This window comes from Hylaeus anthracinus, unplaced genomic scaffold (genome assembly GCF_026225885.1).
Source record: "Hylaeus anthracinus isolate JK02 unplaced genomic scaffold, UHH_iyHylAnth1.0_haploid 12001, whole genome shotgun sequence".
NCBI lineage: Eukaryota > Metazoa > Arthropoda > Insecta > Hymenoptera > Colletidae > Hylaeus > Hylaeus anthracinus.
In genome coordinates, this window is record NW_026534348.1 from 11,878,582 (window position 1) to 11,895,023 (window position 16,442).

Consider the following 16,442-nt stretch of genomic DNA (forward strand, 5'->3'; position numbering starts at 1 on the left):
GTTCAAATTTCGGATTTGTGTGTGTTAATTATCTATGGGAGCAAATGTGTCAAACTTTTTAAAGATCTTTACCGTTCCTTTCCTCGAATATTTAGAGTTTATCCTGAAAATATTTTATAATACATCAGAAGTTCATTAATTATAACGCAACTGCTCATTATGCTTTCTTGATAAAATTGCGGTGATATATTTTTAAAGACAAGTACCGATTTACTGCCAATACAAAAATGAAGTTATTACTGAACATTTCGATCCAATAAACGTTACCAATAAATATCCCATATTCCTCGATCGTCATTTATTATTCACCTAAAATCGTGGTCATTTCTGGTTGCCTGTACCTCCCGCGTCGGTGCACGGTTCCAGGGGATTCCAGGAACCTCTGTCCGCCTCCGCTAAGAATATATTTCACTTTTACGGTTCAATTTCCGCCGGCGGTATCTTGAACGGCGAATCAGTGTTTGCGAGGATCTGCGCGGAAGAAAAAAAAAAAAACGTGGCAGAACGGAGTAAATATCGAAAAATACAGCCGCGAGATGCCGAAAAAACGCATTGCTGAACGAAACGCCTCGGCTTCGTTGGTGGTTTGCGGCTTTTCGATACAATGTGCTTCTTTCAACGAAATAATCGGGAATTTGTAAGAGGAATGATAATGGTTCGTCTTGCAAACCTTTCCAGGAATGTTGGCAGGTGCAGAGGTTTACTTTTCGAACCGAGTATCCTGTATAATGAAAGTATGGAACTTTCGAACTATTGAAACTGTGTAAAGAAATTTGAGATATTTGATACTAAATAAGGGAGGAATTATGATATTGCTTAGGTAGTTTAGTGTATTTTTCCTCCTATGATGTAGATAGTTATAATTAAATATTTGTGAAGGAATCTGTGAGGAAAAAGAGATTCGTCTGTACCAAGGAAGCCATGTCAGTGTTAAATAAAATGTAAGTGTTCTAACATTTTAAGCTGGACATTATTATACATTGAATAGTTACTTAAACGTCTACGTTACTCAGACATTTTTCGTTCCTCGATAAATTTCATAAAACCTACCTCTCACTTTAATAATCTCAATAACAACTGCAGTACGAAACGAAGCTACACGAAAAATCGTAAACCGACTTCCCACGACGAAACACAACAAATACCCCAATTAAACTAAACAATGCCCCCCAAAAAGGATTAAATAGCCAAGACACAGTCCCATCCCCTGTCGTAAATCCCAATTCCGGTACGCGAGAGTACGAGTAAACAAACCCCGTGGTAGCGACAGTCGAACCCGTCGAACAATAGCCAGAACCATAATTCCCCGTGGAATCTCCGGATGCGTCCGTGGACGTCCATCCTCCCGGTCCATTACGGTTTTCGTATCCGTCGATCGCCGTGCGACGTCTCATCCCACCCACGAGACCCGGCTCTGCTGGTTATCGCGGCGAGCATGGAAGCCTAACGGGCAGCCTTAACCCTTTATTTTCCAACCGTTTAATTGCACGGCGCGCATGCATCGGCTGCGATGAACCGCACGATAGAAAGGAGACAAAGTTCAAGACCGTGGCGTAGTTGCTCGTGGCCAAGGAAGAGAAGCGGAGACGTCCACGGGGAGCGGTCGGGGCTCAGCGACCTATGCCCCGAATAACGAATCGACTTGCCCCGGGACAGCCGATCACGGTGCCCCGCGACTATGTTGCAATCTCTGTCCACGTCCGGCGTGCAGAAATAATAACAATAATTATCGGGCTACCGCGGACTTGGTGGTAGTGATGTTAATTGCACGGCTCGGGCCACTCGGTTGCGCCGTGTGCATCGGCCACCGGTAAAAAAACGCGTGCCAACCGATTTTTACCGGCGTCACGACCACCCCCTTGGCTGGATCCGACTCTACCTGATGCACCGTTTGCACGGAAGATTCTTATGGGAAGGGAAAAAAGTATCGACCCTTCTCGGTACTTTAAATAGATGATGATGCGGGGTCGAGCGAGATCGATGGGGGAAGTCGACGATGCGGTTGAAGGGGCAGTCGAGCCTCGGGCCTCCGCGTCTTCCAGAAACGGAAAGCGGCTTTGTTCTTCGGAGCAATTCTGAGAACCGAAAGTTACGATTTAGATGAGACGTGTTTTGCTGCTCGGATAAATAAGGCACAGGCTCCGGCAACAGTACTTTGTGGTTTGGGTCGATTGGAAAACTCTTTATGAAGACTTTTTTAGTTATCTGTACTGTTGCAACTCGTCTCTTATATGTTATCTTCTTTTGTGGGTTTATATTGTACTTATTAATTTTCCTTTTGTTGCCATTTACCAGAGTGTGCGCCCTCCTGTAACGAACCTAGAGAAATAGTATGTATTTGTAAAAACCAGTTATATTAATTTTGTATGAAATATTATTACGCAAATAAAATTATATACGGAGGAACAATTAATTCGTACAATAAATAAGTAACAAACTGTAACCAGAATTTAAAGAAATAACATGCTGAAAATTTCTTGAAACAGTACAATCCATAATATTTTTCGCCAACAAATAAAATTAACCCCAGTTTTAGAGATTGAATTTCTCGCAATCGCTAGAAATAATAAGCGCGCCTCTTTTTGTTCCTGTCGAGATTTTTTATCGCGCCGGTGAAAATTCGTTTGAAACTCGAACATTAGTTTCCACGGTAAAGCTAATAAACGCTTTGTTTCAGCTTCAGCGTTTAATAAGGTCCTTTTTCTGGCCTCGGAGATAGATTTTGCAGAACCGTCGCTTTGAAGTCGCATTCGCTCGGTGTGTTTAAAATAGAATGAAGCGTGGACCGAGGCGAGGGAGGGGGTAAAAAGAATGAAAGTGCATCGTATAGAAAATCGAGCGAACACTCGAGAGAGAGAAAGCGTACGTACAAAGCGCGAGGACAGTAACGTGTGAGAGATGACATATTTGAAAGCCACGCACGAAAGAGATAGAACCGTGGACGGGCGTGAAAGAACGGTTATTTTCTACGGGTTAAAAAACAACAAGACGCGAGAGTGTTTCTTCATTCACCATGAAGTTGTTTGATCAAATTGTTCCGAATGAACTCGTGGTATTTCCTTCGGAGTACAAAGAAGCTTTCGTCACTGGCTAACTCGTTACATTTACTGTCACTGACGTGTACGCATGGCTGGGTTTACACTTGGAGATTCAAAATTTCTTTAAAAACTTAATAAGTGGATGGGCAGGAAAGGAAATTTAAAAGAAGCAATTGAATGGTACGTGTATAAGAATCCAAGATAAAAACACTAAAAATACTACTCATGGCAGTTGTAACTGTACAATGTGGCTTTGTGTAAAAGTAAATCGATAATGTAAAGTGAATCTTTTTCGTACGAGGCTTTGTTTTCGAGAAAGTCTATTTTTTAATATCCTTGGGGTGCGCGTGGAACTTGCCTGCGTGTCTGACCATTACTCACTGCTTCTACTTGATTCGGTGCGTCTAAATATTGACCGCGGTGTGGTATTATCTCTTCCAATTGCTTCTAACTAGCAAGAAGATAACAAGATCGACGGGGAGCAGATAATACTGTACCGCCATCAGTGTTTACAAACACCGGCGCAAGTAGAAATGATGATTAATGGCCCGACGCATTAGTGAAATCGCGGTGTGCACACGCGCCAAACGAATTTTCAAATCGATTATCTCGAAAACGTGAACTCGGACGAAGAAACATCATTGTACATTTTCATTTTATATCTATGCGTAGAATCGTCCTAGCCTTGTTACATTTATTTATCAAATTGTATTTACCTCAAATAGGCAGTCTTTCAGAAGTCAAATCTATCAACCTCAAATGAATTTCTTTAATTTTAGGAAAAGATTGACAAAGAATAGTGTAACGATTATTAGAAATGTATGGCTTGTAAGAGATTTACGTAAACAGTGACCCAATTTATTAAAACTACATTTCCTTCTCGATTATCCCCCATGATTTTTCATGCAGCACTCGTTCCACGTCGCCAGGGCGATTACGAAACTTCCGCATTTTCGAGTCGCCTCGTCTTCCCCCTTAAGTGAACAAATTAAACGTCAACGTGGACGCCAAAAGGTGGTCAGGATAAGCGAAACACGCCCTGTATTTTTAACGTCGAACAAGTAATAACCACCGAAAGGTTCCGAGAGGCCAGTTTATCATCCCGGTGATTACTGTTATTCGTCGGGTTCGGTCCCGCGGAAGGTCTGGCCTTTTTATTAGACAAGCGAACGTAATTCCAACGGGAAGGGGAGACCTCCCGTCATCGTTCCCGTCGTTTCACCGCCGGTGAGTGAAAGCTCGTCGGGGCTGGAGATTTAATTTGCGACCCTTTAACCGCGACCGCGAACGAGCCTTTCGCGGTTGAAGTCCGAGAAAATGAATGCCCCGAACGAAACACCACACGCCTGATGGCCGACGATGGCCAACCCGAGAGGAAACGGGCGTCGCGAAACACCGCGAAATGACGGACGTAAATTTTACTTTGTAACGCGCCGTTCCGTCTGGCTACCATCTGTCCGCGCTTCGGAATTAATCGGCGCCCCCCCGCCGGTATGGCGAATTCGAATGTTCCGGGTCGGGAGACACGGAAGCGCCGGGGACTGCGATTTTGTACACCCCTGGGCGACTGGCACTGCCAGATTCCTGATATAATTTCTGAAAAATAAGAAAGAAAGTTGAGAACGCGTTTAAACTATTTTTCTATTATACTTATTACATTAACTTTTTTTTCTTCGATGATCTAGAACATATGACAATCTATAACAATATATGGTAGTGTACAACGTAAACAATAGACCGGACACCCCAACGCCCTCGTCCCGATCCGATCCTGGACACAATCAGAAAGCGCAGGGCTCAGAGATCGTTGACACAGGGTCACGTTAACGCGCGGTGATTATCGGTGAATATTTAATAAATATTGAAACGAACGACGCGCCGTTTGTCTTTCTCTGCGTAGACGAGACCGCAGCCTGGACATCAACCTGACGTGAATATTTAATTTTTCATACCGCGCGCATCGGCACGCGCTGCCGTTTCGATGAATAAACCATGCATGCCGGATTGCGCGAACCCCGAAAGAAAATCATGCGTCGAGTTCCTCGTTAGCGACGATTCAGGCGGACGATCTTCGAGTTTGTTCCGCGACGATTAAATCCGGGGAAATTGTTGATTCGATTGTTGATTCGGTCAGGGAGTGCTTACAACTTGAGGATTTCGAGCTTGAAACTATTTACACTTGGTCACCGATGTCTGCATTCCAGATGCAATTATACAGTCGGTCCCATAAGTATTCGTATCCTCTATGTCTATTGAAGACATTTGCCTATATTAAATGACAAGTTCGATGTTTCCAAATAAATGCTCCATTACAAATATATACAATTGTGTGGAAACATCATACCTATTATTTAATTTAGACAAATTTCTTCGATAGACATGGATGGTACGAATACTTATGAGACTGACTGTATATATGCATATATATTTAAGTACATGTTTAAAGAATTTAAATATGAATTACCGAAGAATCCAAATAAATAACTAACCATGAAAAAGACACTACAAAATGTTCTCCTTAGAAACTGTAAAAGAGATCATATGTTACTTCTACACGGCCACAGTAAATACGATTAAAGAATCCCAGACTTAACCAACATCACTTCATAATAAGGATCTAAGATCCATCCATACCGTTCGTTGTACTCAGTCTAAAAATAAACTCTCATCAGACATTCAACGTTCCTCCCCGATTAGTTTCCCGCAAAAATATGCAATGAGACGATATTTTCATCGCACCTTTTCGTTTCTCAGGTGGTGGTGGAGAGCTCTTCCGTAGCCCTGGAGTACGGCGAGCTGGAGATCGATCCAGACTCGGTGGTGAACGCTGACTTGCTGTTCGATTCTCAGCTAATGCACCTGTACGTCATGACGAACAAGACAGTCTCCAAGGTCAAGGTGCAGGAATGCTCGGTGTATAAGACCTGCTGGGAATGTCTCGGAGCTAAGGACCCTTACTGCGGTTGGTGCTCGCTGGAAAATAAATGCAACCTGCGCAGCGACTGTCAGGACGCTGCCAAGGATCCTCTATATTGGATCTCGTACAAAAGTGGCAGATGCATAACCATCACCACCGTCACCCCGGATCAGTTGCAACGCACGACTGCTAGAACACTGGAGCTGGTTATCGAGAACCTGCCAACGCTCCCAGGCCAATTTCTTTGCGCGTTCTCCACTTTGGATAAGACCCTGATCACCAACGCCTCGAGAAAGTCCTTTGGTGTAAACTGCACCACGCCTAGGACCGATTTGCTGCCGTCCATCGCGCCAGAACAGCACCACTTCACCGCTCAATTGTCCGTCAGGATGACCAACGGACCAGACCTCGTCGCCACCAACTTTACCTTCTTCGACTGCAACACCTACACTTCGTGCACTCAGTGCGTCTCGTCTAGGTTCCCCTGCGACTGGTGCGTCGACGGACACAGGTGTACCCACGACACAGCTGAGAACTGTCGCAACGACATCTTGGTCACGGGAGTCAGCGTGAGTAGCTTCTTGTAGAAATTACTTCAGTAGTTATCCATAGGTTTTGGGGAAAATGTTGGTAGTATTAGTAGGTATTTGTAACAAAGTAAAGGCTGAGGACAGTTATTGCTACTATTCTTAATACTACGAAATAATGATATAGAAATGGCAGCTTGTTCTCCCGTGCTTTCTAAATTGTATACAAAAATCAGGCGGTTTCAACTATGTGTAGCCATCGCTGTTTCAATCCTGAAGTATCCAGCCGGCCACCAACGAGTTCTATCGCATAACGCGTCGTTTACCTTTCCAGAGAACGGGACCAAGTTACAGAAGCGGCCCAGCGTTCTGTCCCACCTTGAACGCCACCGAGTCCCAGGAGATCCTGGTGTCTTCCGGCATCAAGCAGGTTATACGCGTCAAAGTGCACATCATCGGGGTAAGAATACTAGTAGAAGTCCCGTTAACGTCGTCGGAGTAATCCACGACGTCTTCACGTGTCGTTAGCGCGTCTTTCATGGCGAATCATTGAGTAGACGATCGGAAGACGTGACTCTAGGATGATCGACGGCTAACCTGGGCGAAACCTCTTTTTCAGCAATTCATCGTGCAGACCAGGTTCGTATGTCAGTTCAACATAGAGGGCAGAGTGACCAGCATGCCCGCTCGCCTATTGGGGGACACGATTTACTGCGATGAAACCGAATTCTCGTACACGTCCCGCGCGCCCAACATCACCGTGCCCTTCGCTGTTATCTGGGGCAGCTCGAAACCCTTGGACAATCCCCACAATATCCACCTGGTGATATACAGATGCCGCGACATGGCCGACAATTGCGGAATGTGCCTGGCTCTTCTGCCCAAGTACGATTGCGGATGGTGCCAGAGCTCGAAGAGGTGCGAGGTGAAGAAGCACTGCGACAACGGGATCGGGGTTTGGCTGAACAGCAATCAGACATGTCCAAATCCAGAGATACACATGTTCGAGCCGATGATGGGTCCTTGGGAAGGGAACACCAACGTGACGATACGCGGCATCAACTTAGGGAAGACGTTCTCGGTAAGAGAGAGATTTTTCTATCGATCTTGTTATTTATTTACACGCCAAGCTGTAGGAATTTCGTTCTGGTGTAGGTAATAAATTTTCTTTATGTAGCAGTTTCAAGTTCAAGATAACTCTTGTTCTGGTCATTCTAAACAAAAAGTTCTTGATCTAAATCTTATTGTCTATAATAGGCTACTGTCTGACCCAGCTTGCATGAAACGCTCATTTCAGGATATCTACGGCGGCATTATGGTAGCCGGGGTGCAGTGCCAGCCGTACGAGGAGCTCTACATGCGGACGAAGCAGATCGTCTGTCGCGTGGACGGTCCAGGGATGATTGAGGGCAAACGTGGGCCAGTGATCGTGGAGATCGAGGACTTCAGGGGTCAGTCAGAGTCCAACTATGAGTTCGTGAACCCCCAGATCCTCTCCATATCACCGAAATACGGGCCCGTGAGTGGTGGGACCACCGTAAGGATCAGTGGAAAGTACATGAACGCAGGCAGCACCATCAAGGCCTACATAGACGAGCTACCGTGCTCCATCATCAACGCTGACACCAATTACGCTCTCTGCATGACCAGCGCCAGCGACACCAAGAGGAACGGCAAGGTGAAGATGACGTTCGACGGCGCATTTCGATACTACGACGGTTACTTCGAATACGTCGACGACCCTACGATCTTGAGCGTGGAGAGCGGCGTCGCCAGCCAGATGAAGGTCGCCAAAGGCATACCAGCGGGCGGAATAAAGATATCAGTAACGGGCAAAAACCTAGGATGCATACAGAGCCCACAGATGTACGTGTACTACGACGAGAAGATGTTCGTTTCGCAGTGCGAGGTGCACAGCGAAGAGTACATGGTCTGCAAGTCGCCTAGTATCGAAGTGCCCGAGCACGTCGTGGTGGACGCGGAGAACCCCCTGCGACTGGAGTATGGGTTCCGCATGGACAACGTGACTGGTGTACAGAATCTCTCTCAACACGGGTTCAACCACTTCCTGCTCTACCCGAATCCGATCCTCGAGCAGTTCGACGAGGAGATCAAGTACTATAAGAGCGACTATTTGACCATCAACGGGCAGCACCTTGATCGCGCCTGCCAGGAGTCCGACGTGATCGTGCAGATAGGGAACTCGTTCTGCAACGTCACCTCCCTTTCGAGGCAGCAGCTCACCTGTCGGCCACCTTTGACACAGCCTCCAGCCATAGATTCGGAGGGTCTGCCCAACAAGCAGGAACTGCCCGAGGTGATCGTGGTCGTCGGTGGCTCTCTTCGTTACAATATAGGGAAACTAAGCTACGCACTGCCGTCTGGTCTCAACGGACCACTATCGAAACCAGCCCTCATAGGGGTGATCGCCGCCATCGTGATCCTCGTGTTCGTGTTCATCGCCTTCCTAATCGCTTATCGACGCAAATCCACCGAGAGCAACCGCGTGCTCAAGAACATGCAAGAGCAAATGGACATACTGGAGTTGAGAGTCGCCGCCGAGTGCAAGGAGGCTTTCGCTGAGCTCCAAACAGAGATGACCGATCTTACTGGCGACCTGACCAGCGGCGGTATACCGTTCCTCGATTATCGCACTTACGCCATGATGATATTGTTCCCGAGCGACGACAATAGCCCCGTGCTACAATGGGACAGGCCGGAACTCGCGCGCAAGGAGAAGGGTCTGCGTCTGTTCGGCCAACTAATAATGAACAAAACTTTTCTCCTTCTGTTTGTACGAACCCTGGAGAGCAACCGATACTTCTCGATGAGGGACAGGGTGAACGTGGCCAGTCTCATCATGGTCACGCTTCAAAGCAAGATGGAGTACTGCACGGATATATTGAAGACGCTTCTAGCGGAGCTGATCGAAAAATGCACGGAGGGGAAGAGTCATCCGAAGTTGTTCCTTAGACGGTGAGTTTAGATGTGACAAGGTTTAGAATTCTGCGAGTTATCGGAGGCTTGGACGAATTCATTTTTCGATACTCGGTAGAGAAGTTGATAATTTTGTATGACTGTTTTGTTTTCGATTTCAGAACGGAAAGTGTTGCTGAAAAAATGTTGTCAGCGTGGTTCACCTTCCTCTTGTATAAATTTATGCGAGAATGCGCCGGAGAACCATTATATGTGTTGTTTCGCGCGGTGAAACAACAGGTTGATAAGGGTCCCGTCGACGCCATCACGTCTGAAGCACGGTACTCCCTGTCGGAGGAGAAACTGATTAGGCAGTCCATCGACTTCAAACCAATGGTAAGAATATTAATTCTCTCGTAGCACAAAATATGTATTAAGATCGTGGAAAGGTTCTGTCAATTTCTACTTCCAACATCGATGCGTCTCGAAAAGAACGAAAGATCGAGTCGATGTAAAATAATGATGGTCTTCTAAGAGTAACCAGAATAGTTTCATTTTCTCGGTAAATTGAAAGACGTTTTAGTTAGTAAAAATTTTACTCGCTGATAAAATAGCAAGATAAATATCAAGCAACTGTGTTTGTGACCCAACAACGAGAAGAATAAATGTTACCTCGAAACTGTATAATCTACAATGCGGAAATGTAATTTTTCAACATACTCATTTACCATGTAGACACGTCAAAAACATTTGGTCCTCGGGCTACTTTGCATTTCGTTGTCACCGCGGAGGTTACAAACGTACAATTATTTTACAGGCACATTTACTCACGAAAAGACGTATAGTTGCGTTAAAAGGAATTTATCTTCAAATAAATTTCATCAGGTGCACTCAATATGATGAATGTACAATAATTAAAACCTCTATTATGCAAATTTGTTAAGAAAATAAGTAAATTAGAACAAACTTCATGGCTCGAGCTTGCTTAAGGGTGTCAGAGCCTTCCCATAAAGCAAACAGTTTCTGTGTACAAATAATTCCGAAACGATTATTGTTCGACGTTCATCTTGCAGACGGTGTACGTATCAATATCACAACAAACAGTGTTCGCTGGAGGCATGGATCCGAATACGGAAAACGTGCCTGTTAAGGTCCTGGATTGCGACACGATATCCCAAGTGAAAGAAAAGGCACTGGACACCATCTACAGAGCCACACCTTACAGCCAAAGACCCAGGAAGGATGACCTCGATCTTGGTAAGTTCCATCCTCAAAAGGAAATTTTATACCCTCGAGGAGAAAAGCAACGGTCGACGCAGGCATAATTTAAGCGATGATGGTATACTTGAACGTTTTGCATTCATCGTGGTTCCTCTTCAGTAAATCGGAGAGTTTAAAAATATAGTAATATAGACCGAAGTATTTAAAATAATTAATGAGAAGGTTAAAGATAGATGAAGACAACCTAGATAAATTCAAGAGGTAACGAACACCTTTCTTTCGACAGAATGGCGAACAGGAGCGTCGGGCAGATTGATCCTCTACGATGAGGACTCGACCACGAAGACCGAGGGCGAGTGGAAGAAGCGGAACACTTTGAATCACTACAGGGTACCAGACGGGGCGTCGCTCAATTTAGTTTCCAAGCAGTCGTCGATCTACAACCTGTCGATCCTCTCCGAGAAGACGGACAAATCGCACAAATATGAGACCCTAAACCTTAGCAAATTCAGTTCGGCCAGTCCACCCCTGTCGCGCGCCACGTCGCCGTTGAATCAGAACCACGATGGCGGCCTGAAGTGCTGGCACCTCGTCAAACATCACGACTCCGACGCGCGGAAGGAGGGCGATCGCGGCAACAAGATGGTGTCGGAGATCTACCTAACGAGGTTACTGGCAACGAAGGGTACGCTCCAGAAATTCGTCGATGACCTCTTCGAAACGATCTTCAGCACCGCCCATCGAGGCTCGGCCCTGCCCCTCGCCATCAAGTACATGTTCGACTTTATGGACGACCAGGCGCTACAACACGGCATATCTGATCCCGAAGTAGTTCACACATGGAAGAGCAACTCCCTTCCGCTTAGGTTTTGGGTTAACCTTATTAAGAATCCGAATTTCATTTTCGACATACACAAGTCAAACATCGTCGACTCGTGTCTCTCCGTCGTGGCGCAGACGTTCATGGACAGCTGTTCCACTTCGGATCATAGATTAGGTGGGTAGCAACTTGCTATTTATTCGAAAATAAATTATTTTCATTGCGAAGACGTAGAGTAATTGTTTAAATTAAGAACGCTTTGACGATACGTTACTGTTTGATGTTTCAGGTAAGGACTCCCCGAGTTCCAAACTACTTTACGCAAAGGACATTCCAGTGTACAAAGAGTGGGTAGAGCGTTACTACTCAGATATCAAAGTCATGCCAGCCATATCCGATCAAGACATGAACGCCATGCTTGCCGAAGAGTCTAGGGTACGTATATCTCTTTCGACGGTCTTCGAGCATCCACATTGATCAGTCTTGTGTAAATTGTTTAATTATCTTTCTGTACAGTTGCACACGACGGAGTTCAACACAAATTGCGCCCTCTACGAACTGTACACGTACGCGGGTAAATACAACGAACAGCTTATAGTTACCCTCGAGGAGGACGAGTTCTCGCAGAAGCAGAGATTGGCATACAAGCTCGAGCAGGTGCACAACATCATGGCGGCGGATAACCCCTGATGTACCATGAACTCTATGAAGCATATGACAAAGCCCGCCCGCCAAGAGTTACCCTGCTGAATACTCGACCCAGGTGTTAGGTATTCTCAAGGAAGCACCAAGAGGACTGGCCTATCTTGTAATCGATCGTCTCAGGTTTACGTGCAAGCCAGTTATCTCAGCTTAGTACGCGAATTATTAACACAAGAATGAAAAAAACTGCACAACGGACCGCTACCGAAGTTAATGGGGAAGAGAGTTTGATAAACGATGAACTAAGTGTTTTTACGTTCCGTTCAATTTGAATTCTTTTGGAAGTACGTGCGTCAAAAGAGTCACGTTTGGGAACGGTCGCTGGCAGGCAGGTGTGCGGCGGCAATCACAGCGCATGCCCCCACGCATAACTGTACATAAGATACCAAAATCACGATTAATTGTAATAGAATTATTGATGTGCGCTCACACCAGGCCGCGGCGGCCGTGAAACACGCAAAACGATGAACAACTGAAAGGATCGTCGCGGTAACCGCGCCCAACAAAATTCGCGGCCGCGATCAAACGCCGCGAAACCGGCAGTTAGGGTTTTAAAACGAAAAACGAAAAAAATAATAGACACTAGTGATATAAGTGAGTGAACGAATCGGCCGATCGATCCCGATATATTTGTAAATGTGTTTAAGAAAAAAACAAAAAGGAAAAAAAAAGTAAGAAGGAAAAAGGTAACGATCAAAAATGACGAGAAGACGATCGATATTGCCGCGAACACGCGCTATCATCGGGGATCGGCGATTTTTAACGAAGAAACATTTCCATCCACCGCTACTAGCTGAAATTTTTTGAATTACGAACTGACGAATTTTAATAAATAAGATAATTAACGATTACGATGATTAATTCAATAATATGGGTATATTATATATACATTGGATGGTATGTCGTATGTATATGTGTACATATATACACTTTATACCGGCGCAAAAGTATGTGTGTATGTATATGCAGTATCCGAGAAACGAGCGCGCGTACAGTATCGGCGCCCGTGACGTTCGTCGAGGTTTTCACCGTTTATGACGATCGAACCGTCAACGACGACAATCCTCGTCCGATTCGTAGAACGTCGATGCATCGTCGGCCAACCGTCGGTCGATCGAGGCAGGGTTTAACGCCGTGCTGTATGTGCGCGTGCATTACGCGTATTATTTATACTTACATGCATTCAAAACGGAAAAAAAAGAGGAAGGAGTCATCCGCGAATCGGAGACAGACTGTGTATTAGTTGATAGGTATTAATCTATAGACTATGGCCGCGCGCGAGGCCAGCTCGATGTGACGGTTGTGTTGAGTGTGCGTGCTTCCCCTTCCTTGGTCTCCAGCTCATTGTTCCATTTTACCATTAATCGTTCGTTCTTCATCGTTCGTGCATCCATCATCGCCCGATGGTCACCTATCATTGTCGCTATTTCATAATCATCGGAACACCCCCATCTTCCCAATCCTCTCCCCCCCCTCTTCCGCTCCTCATCATCCTCGTGTCCATTATCCCTCTACGTAATTAACGTGTAGCAAAGATATGTCCCACTATCGGCGCCTCCTCTTCTCTACTCTGTCTCATTCATCCTAGGAATTCACACACATTGTGCCACCTTCTCTTTCCCTTTGTAATGCTTCAACGCCTCCGTCGTCATGTTGTTGTCACTCTTAATTATTGTAATATATAATGAATAACGATCACTGTTGAGTATTGTCTGATTGTAATACATTGATATTGAATTGATATGAATTGATAATCATTAATTAAAAGGAAAAAAAAAATGCGTAACATTAAACTCTGTGGATGTAGCCATAATTGGTGTGGGTGGAAAGTTTAAGCACTGATGCGGATGAGAGTGGTACGGGAGCCGTTCGCGGTATTGACAGTACCCGAATAAACCTTTCACGCCCTAGAGACGTTTTTTACACGCGCGTGAACGTTCACCGGGGTCGACCCGTTTTCCTTTTATCTTAATTAAGGGGATCAAAAACAGAAAAGAAAAAAAAGAAAGAACGGCATTCGTCAATTTCGGGGCACAATTCGTCGTTCTCTTCCAAGTTCATTGTACGTTTAAAAAAAAGAACAAACACTAGCCAATTCTGCAACGCACATCGAGGTTCAACCAAGGGAGCTTTTTTCTCTTCGCGTTGGAGATCATCAGGTACCCGCTAGGGTCGGTTTCCGACGATCGAGATTGTCGCGAAAAGAATTCATATCGCCGAAGGAGCCGTCGCGCCCTTCGAGGGTCCTGTCGACGCGAGCGGCTGGCAGCGAATGAGAATCGTTTTACGTGTGCGTGCGTGTGTGTGTCCCGTGCGTCAATTCAATGTGCAGTTGTCAGTGGAGAAAGTATTTATTGCTCAAAAAACATCGGAAGACCGTGTGTGGAAAAGGTAAGGCAGCAGGGAAAGATACGGAGTTGGTAGGCTACGGGAAAGGAACGGGGGAGGGGGAACGGATAGAATTAGGGGAGCTTAACACGGCGGCGAACGCGCGTGGACAAGAAGAAATGGATCACAGACAGGGTACACCGTCGGGTCGAGGGAAGGACAAGCAAGAGAAAACGATAGAACTTCGCGTCTCGTTCGGCCGCTGTATCGCATAATGGAAAACAAGAGATACTAATAATTAAATAAAATAAATAAAAAAAGAATCACAAACACGCATATAGACAAATTCACACATAGACACAATAAGGAACTCGCAACGCCCTCCCCCGCGCACGCCGACTTCAAATGGTACTAATAAACCCAAAGTGCCTCTGGTAGATTTTTGGGCATAAGCTTGAGTAATAAAGACTACATAGCGTTTACTATAAAAGCACGACTACGACGCGATCGCTGATTGTAATAAAAACGATGATAATAATAATTAAAACAGGAACAAAATGAGGGGAGGAGATACGGAAACAAAAAGGAGAAAAACGGTGAACAAAGAGCAGCAGAAAAGAAGTATGCAGCGAGAATAGAGAATGACAAGGTGGAAAAGCGAGGGACGGGAGTAAGTGTACGAGCGTGTACGCGAGCTTGCTAATTAAAACGATAAAATGAAGAGTGAAAACGAAAACTAAATAAAGCTAAATGGAAAACCCGACAGGCGGGCGGAGTGCGGGCGTACCCAGGTGTACGCGGTGCGTACGCTAATTACACGTTTAGATAGGTATACATATAGTCGGTAGCCTAGTCTCTATGTCAGTGTCTGCCCTGAGTGTCTTTCCCATGGTGTATCCCATTAAAGTGCGTGTACCTTGAACTCCCGGCAAGCAGACGTGCAACTTCCTCCTCCCGAAAATTGTCCAGCAACACCCTCTCCTCCCCCACCTCCGACGGTCGGTTGTCAACTCTTGATAAAACAAGACGAACACCCCCTCTCCCATCTACCAATGTCCTCCTGCGCCAACTTATCACCCCCTCCCTTACCATCACCGATATATACGTGCATTTATATATCATCGTTATTTATCATTGCCATCGTCACCGTCATCGTCATCATCAAAAAAGAAAAATCCACTTCTCCCCTAACCCACGCCCCCCTTCCCCCTTCTTCGTAACGCGTTTAACTGTGCTCACACATCACGCGTCCTTCGCCACACTACCGATCGGCACGTTTTGCTAAGTAAATATTATTATTGTATCGATGGTTCCTCATTAATTATGGAATGTACGATCCCAATTTGTAAAATTCGAACTAAGTAAGGAGATTGTGTATCGCCGTATCGTTCGTGCGTGGCTTGCTGCCCCGGCAGTCTAACTCTACCGTTGTATGCGTGCCGAGAATCGTGTTTCGAGAGAAGCGTGCGCCTCTTTGTCGTGTGTCTCTGTCGATGGATGACCGTGTACGTATGACGATACCTAAAAAAAAAAAGCGTCTTCTTGTTTGTCCCGTTCGTCTCTTCCTTTTTGGGAACCGTTGATCCAGGATCCCTTCGTCGAAACGCTCGAAGGGACGATCCAGAGGAATAACGGACACACACATGACACACACATGACACACACACACACACACACACACACACACACAAACAAACAAACAAACATTAAGAAGAAAATAAAAAATGAGGGACAAACAAGTTTAGACCTGGAATGACAGATCGCATGAGTGTCCGTGGACTGTGTAAGACTGAGAGAGGCAGCGGAGGGAGCTTGCCAATCAATCCGGGGTCGCTCCCTCGCCGCTCATTTTTACGTCGTAAATATTAATTATGATTATACATAAAGAAACAAAAAAGATAACGCATCCAAGCAACACGATTACGTTACGTTTATAATAGTCATGTTCCTTTCCGATCAATAATTATTATTAA

At 45.4% G+C, this 16,442-nt stretch overlaps 1 protein-coding gene across 3 annotated transcripts in view; it reads left to right on the forward strand.

Moving 5' to 3' along the window:
• The window catches only part of LOC128890725 (plexin-A4), a 411,446-nt gene extending 395,303 nt beyond the window's left edge, over positions 1-16,143 (forward strand). For all 3 annotated transcript variants that reach the window (XM_054149496.1, XM_054149495.1, XM_054149497.1), the window contains 9 exons: positions 5,793-6,524; positions 6,817-6,942; positions 7,102-7,563; positions 7,780-9,458; positions 9,581-9,794; positions 10,472-10,655; positions 10,906-11,616; positions 11,729-11,874; positions 11,956-16,143. In XM_054149496.1, the coding sequence (XP_054005471.1) occupies positions 5,793-6,524; positions 6,817-6,942; positions 7,102-7,563; positions 7,780-9,458; positions 9,581-9,794; positions 10,472-10,655; positions 10,906-11,616; positions 11,729-11,874; positions 11,956-12,129 (4,428 nt within the window). In that variant the 3' untranslated portion in view covers positions 12,130-16,143. The remainder of the gene's footprint in view (positions 1-5,792; positions 6,525-6,816; positions 6,943-7,101; positions 7,564-7,779; positions 9,459-9,580; positions 9,795-10,471; positions 10,656-10,905; positions 11,617-11,728; positions 11,875-11,955) is intronic.
• The last annotated feature ends 299 nt before the right edge of the window (positions 16,144-16,442 follow it).